Below are 5,850 nucleotides of genomic sequence, written 5' to 3' on the forward strand. Positions count from 1 at the left end.
GTCGGGTTGCGGCCCGCGCGCCAGGCTGGCCCCTGCCCGGCCCCACGTGGGGCCTCTCCCAGGGTCGCAGCCCCTACCCTGGTCCCGGCCGTTGCGGGGCAGTGTGACCGCGCTGCGACTCCGAGCAAGGAAGGAGAGGGTGGGCGTCATCAGACGATCCACGATGCTGCTCTCCCATGCGCTCAGCTGCAGGCTGCGATCTGGGGGTAGAAGGCCAGGCGAAGCCGGTCACTGTGGGGGCCGCAGGAGGCAGGGAGAGGCATGGGGGCAGACCAGGCACCATCCCCATGCCAAGGCCAAGGCTTCTCACCCGGGAGGCCTCTCCCCACAATCACACCGGGGCCACACTTGTCCTCCCTACGATCTGGACTTCCACTGCAGACCCAGGCAACCAGACACTTCCCAGGGCAACATCCTGCATCAGATGAGGGTCCCTGCCTACAACGCTCCCCAGGTGAAAGGGCCCTGAACCGCGCATATAGGAAGGAGCCATCCAGGATTGGAAGAAGACCCAATTGCCCTCTGCCATGTCCCAGTGTAAGGTCTTGCCCCTCCTGCTCTCAGAGGGCTGACCCAGCTGAAGCTGTCCCATGGATTCGGGACAGTGAGGGTCGTTGTGCTCCTGTGACCCAGCTTTTAGCAGTCCTGTGCCAAGGAGAGGCTGCTAGGGTGCCTGCCTGCCCTAGGCCACCCTGCTCTGTCCTCTCAGCTGCTGGGCTATTTTTAAGCCTCAGTCAGGTGGGGTTGGTACAGCAGCTGATTTGGTTGCTAGGCAACAAAGCAACCAAACAAATGCAAGAGAAACTTATAAATAACTCCCACCATGGCTCCTTTACATATGAACACCAGGGCATGGTGGGAATGCAGGGGCTATGCCACCTTGGTTGGCTCAACTCTGGAACCAGCCAAGGCCATGGCTGGGGCTCTGAAGGCAGAGAGGGCAGGATTGCATGGGCCCTTTAGGGCAGAGCCAGAATGAGGGACCCCTCCACCCCACAGCACCCAGGCCAGTCTGACACATGGGGACAATGCCACCTGGCTAAGGTTGGCCCAGGCCAGCTGGCTGTGGTTGCAGAAAAGGCTGCCTGCCTGTCCCCACCCCCAGCCACCACCTCCAACTTGCTCTTGAGGCCCCTGCCAGACTTCCTGCCCTCTGAGGCATTGTGCTTTGTCTCCGTTCTCCTCTCCTACAGGGGAACCTCTGTCCTCAGGGTCCAGACCCATATGCCGGCTCCCCCGAGGGGCACAGAGCCCTGGGTAAGGTAGAGTGGGGATGGGGACCTGGAGTATGTGAGGGCTCCAGGGACCTGGTGTTCTTGCTGAGCTCTGGAGGAAACTTGGTGGGAGCTACAAGGGGCTCTGGAGGGGGAAGGGCTGGGCCTTCTCTTACTTCTACTGGGGGAGTTCCAGAGCGTGGCAGAGGACTTTGAGAGCCGCTTGTTGATTATAGAGTCCACGTGTTTGGGCAGGTTAACTGCCGACACGGAGCACCTGCTCCCACCTGGAGGGGAAAAGACACGGCATTAGGGCCGGGCCAGGCAGGAGCCAGTGGGGGGCACCGAGGCCTTCCATGCAGGATGCTCCAAGGGCAGGGTGGGAGAGGGAGGAGTGGGCAGGCTAGGATGAGGAGCAGGAGGCAGCCTTGGCCCTGGGAGAGGGAGGGTGGCAGGTAGGTGACCAGAGACAACCTGGCTTGGGGGAGCCGACGGAGAAGAAACAAAGCGGGGAGATGAGTAAAACTAGAGAAACTACAGCTTTCCTGGCCAGACCAAGGAAGCCATTCCTTATGGCTGGGTACTGCAACCTCCCCATAACCCCCCAGCACTGGCACTTGCTGACACTGCCCAGCCAACGCGTTATGGATACAACACCCATGTACTGGGATAAATGCAAAAACGCTCCTAAACAGGACCTGCACAGTCACAGTCACTTGCACAAATCCACGTATCCATCCAGAATCACAAAAAGACATGCAGATACAGGCATATGGAGTGGCAGATACTTCGGCATGCACACATGTGTGCAGACATGCACAGGGACAGAGACACAAACACTAACAGATAGTGTGTCAGACCCAGATGCACACAAGCCACAAACACATCGAAGCAACCTCATCATGACATTTGTAGCAGCTCACGTTTGTTGATGCTTACCATGTGCCAGGTACTGTGTGGGGCACCACACACATGTGACCTCATTTGATCCTTCAAACATCTATCTACCACCTCAGGGGCAAGTAGTAGCATTATCCCCAGTTTATAGATGAAGAAAGTGAGACTTCAAGAAGTTAAAGGTCGCGCTGCAAGTGCCAGAGCTGGAACCCAAGTTTGTCTGACTTAGGAGCCCTCACTGAGGTACACAAGGCCACAAACACACCAAGGCAAACACATATTAAGACACACAATGCACGGGTCCAGGAGCACATACACCGAAGATACACAGCTAGAAATACTGAAACTTGCCATTGCATAAAGACATCCAAGCACAGTGGTACATACATGCCAGCAAAGAATCAGACCAAAATCCATGGTGGCCCTACGCGGAGAAAACTCAGAGACAAAAATCTACCTTCTGAGACAAGGAGTGACAGTTTCTTTAAGATCCAGTGTCTGTAGGGCATTAAAGTCTTTTATGTATCAACAACTAATAATAATTGACAGGCGCAAAGAAGGCTAATCCTAAAATGACAGAGGTTTGAAGAGCAAACCAAATGGAGAGAATCCATCTCTGATTTGATAGTGGAAGTCCTTGAAAAGGGAGAGTTTGGCTTACGGACCATTCTAGAAGACACAAGTCACATAAAGCAAGGCACACCTGCTGCAGGGAGCCACCAGCTCTTTGTAGGGAAGTTGTTCCCTTCCTTTACTTGCCATCCCAGCCTTGCCCACCCACTCCCCAGCCCCTCCAGCCTACTCACTGGTCTTACGTCCTGGACAGCTGTGGTGCAGGGCCCCTGCCCAGGACCAGCGCTGCTGCCGGATTTCAGCCCACGTCTTCTTCACTGACCGCTGGATGGCTGCTTCATAGCGCTCCTGGGGGAAGGTGGGGAGAAGAGAGAGATGTGGACTGAAAACATTCATTGAATTTGGGATAGAGGCCCTTCTTCCTCCTGTGACAATGCCTCCCCCACTCCCTTCCCTCCGAGTCTTTTCCTGACTCATTGCAGGTATCCAAGGTTACCAAATCCTTGCTATGATTAAGGACCAAGATCCCTTTCGACTTGTTCTTGGGGAGCTTTTCACGGTTCTTGAGTCATTTCCTGAGTGTATGAGTTGCTTCTCTGATGATTGGGTGGGACTCCCCCTACCTGGGGCTCCCAGGCAAGGCCATAGCTCAGGCACTGAGGGTCCTGACCTTGGGGCTATGTGTTCCCTGTAGCCTGAGGCCCCCCAGGTAGGGCCAGATGGCCATTTCCTTCATTTCCTCACCAGCGCTCAAGCTAGGGCTTTACCCATGTGACAGAGCTAGGCACGCTCACACAGACGCATGCCTGCATATACATACACAGACGCATACCTGCACACATACACACAGACACATGGGGCACACGGACGAACACAGGTACTGACAGTAAACAGTTACAGGGGCCTACAGTGGCACATTCAGAAGCAAATGTGCCTACAGTTGCACAGGTCCCCAGATAGTCTAACACAGGGACCAACTGTAGATGTGAACACAAATAGGACCACATAGACACAGATAATGCAGAGCCGTGAACATGGATATGCATACACACTGCACCAGTATGCAGACGGTGAGCACACGTGTACACAGATTCATGGAGACCCATCCTGCACCTTGTTTTTCTCGAGCTTCTGCCGCTGCCGTTCCTCCAGGGCTGCACGACGTTGCTCGGCTTTAAGACGTTGCTCCTCCAGCCGGCGCCGGCGCTCCTGGAGCTGCTTCTCCCGCAGCGCCTTGGCTTTCTCCTCCTTCTCCAGCCACACTGCCTTCTTGGCCGCTGTGGACAAAGGAGCCCAGTGGCATGTGAAGGGTTCTGCAGCAGGCCTGGGCCAAGGACATTTCCTCCAAGTGGCCAGCCCTGCTACCCACATCCTGGGTGGGTTTTTCTGCCTGCTTAGGTGGAGCTTTCAGTCTGAGACAACCCCCTCAAAGTGAGAGGCTTACTGAAGACAGGACTCAGGAGAGGCCTATTTCTCCTCCATTGGCCTTATGGGCTCTCAGGATTGAAGAAGAAATGAATGCTTTAGTGCAAGATCCCCATCTGACTTGGGGGGCTACCAGACAGAGGTCCACATACTGTGATTAAGAGCATGCATGAGATCTGGGGTGACAGGAGGCTTCTGGGTCTGAATCTCAGCTACTGTACTAGCTGTGTGGCTTAAGCAAATGATTTCATCTCTGAGCCTGTTTCCTCCTCAAAATGGGTTGAGAATTAAATTAGATAATGCGTGTCCTGCTCTTAGCACAGTGCACATAATTAAGTGTTGCAGAAGTGTTGGTGTTATTATTATTATTTTTTTGAGATGGAGTTTCGCTCTTGTTGCCCAGGCTGGAGTGCAATGGCGCAATCTTGGCTCACCACAACCTCCGCCTCCCAGGTTCAAGTGATTCTCCTATCTCAGCCTACTGAGTAGCTGGGATTACAGGGATGTGCCACTATGCCCGGCTAATTTTTTGTATTTTTAGTAGAGATGGGGTTTCTTCATGTTTGGTCAGGCTGGTCTCAGACTCCCGACCTCAGGTAATTCGCCCGCCTCGGCCTCCCAAAGTGCTGGGATTACAAGCGTGAGCCACTGCGTCCGGCCTGTTGGTGTTATTATTAGGATGCTGATCATGATGATGAAGATGATGATGAGACTTCCTGCTCACTCACCCAGGTACTTGGCCCGCTCTTCTCGCCGCTCCTTTGCCAGCTTGTGTCTCTCTCCTGCCTTCTTCACCTCTGAGCAGAGGGAACAAGAACAGACAGGTCGAAAGGCTGTCCCCAAAGAGGAGTCAGTCTCAGATCCCTCCCTCCGGGCCTCACCCCATCCTTTCCTCATCTCCTCTAGGGCAAACAGGACTCTTTCGGTTGGCATGATCCAGGGCCAGGACCCTAAGCCAAGGGGTTTAGGCCCAGGCCGGGATCATTACACACACCTTGCTTGGTGGGAGGGCTGTCGGAGGCTGGCGCTGCTGTTGGAGATGGCTGGCTGCTCCTTCGAGGAGGTCTGGCATCCCGTGGGCCCGTGGCTGGTGGGGTGGGTCCTCTGCTCTTTGCTTCAGAGGAAGGGGACTCTTCCTGCAGGGGGACTGGCCTAGGCCTGACCTGCCCTGGTGGGCTCTCTGGTTCCAGTGGGAGCTGCTTAGAGCTAGTGGCATTCTTCATGGCAGGAGGGGTGTCCGGCGGAGTGTCGGGGACCACGGCTGACATCGGTGGTGGAGGGGGGGAAGGGTCACCTTCTGGAGAAGGTCTTGGCTCTGGGGGGGTCCTGGCGACCACAACTGAAAGACCAACACAAGAGAGGAGAGAGGTCAGATTGCACATCTGTGCCATCAGCTCAATATGTGGCCCTCTCCCTTGTTCAACTGACTTCTTCATTCACGTGTGTTTGAGTTATTTCTATGTGCCAGGCCCTATTCCAGATACTCATGATATAATAGTGAGAAAATAGCCATGATCCCTGCCTCTGTGGCGCTTACCCTCTAGCAGGGCAGACAGACAAATAGCTAGGCAACTACAGTAGAGAATAAATACTATGTCTGGGGCAGCACAGCAGAGATGGTTAACCTACATGGGGAGGGCTTGCTGAAGAAGTAACAACCAAGCTGAGATCCGAAGGATAAGCTGGAGTCAGCAAAGCGAGGAGGACAGATCTTGGCAGAGAAGAGTATATGCGAAGGGGC

General features: G+C 54.6%; 1 protein-coding gene across 1 annotated transcript in view; it reads right to left on the reverse strand.

Moving 5' to 3' along the window:
* MAP7D1 (MAP7 domain containing 1) overlaps window positions 1-5,619 on the reverse strand; it is a 10,076-nt gene extending 4,457 nt beyond the window's left edge. The window contains exons 1-6 of the mRNA XM_011955322.1: window positions 5,104-5,619; window positions 4,838-4,906; window positions 3,798-3,961; window positions 2,918-3,032; window positions 1,391-1,501; window positions 20-200 (exon numbers count right to left, since the gene is read on the reverse strand). Of these exons, the coding sequence (XP_011810712.1) occupies window positions 20-200; window positions 1,391-1,501; window positions 2,918-3,032; window positions 3,798-3,961; window positions 4,838-4,906; window positions 5,104-5,545 (1,082 nt within the window). The 5' untranslated portion in view covers window positions 5,546-5,619. The remainder of the gene's footprint in view (window positions 1-19; window positions 201-1,390; window positions 1,502-2,917; window positions 3,033-3,797; window positions 3,962-4,837; window positions 4,907-5,103) is intronic.
* Window positions 5,620-5,850: the final 231 nt, after the last annotated feature.

Source organism: Colobus angolensis, unplaced genomic scaffold (genome assembly GCF_000951035.1).
Source record: "Colobus angolensis palliatus isolate OR3802 unplaced genomic scaffold, Cang.pa_1.0 Scaffold4, whole genome shotgun sequence".
NCBI classification, from domain to species: domain Eukaryota; kingdom Metazoa; phylum Chordata; class Mammalia; order Primates; family Cercopithecidae; genus Colobus; species Colobus angolensis.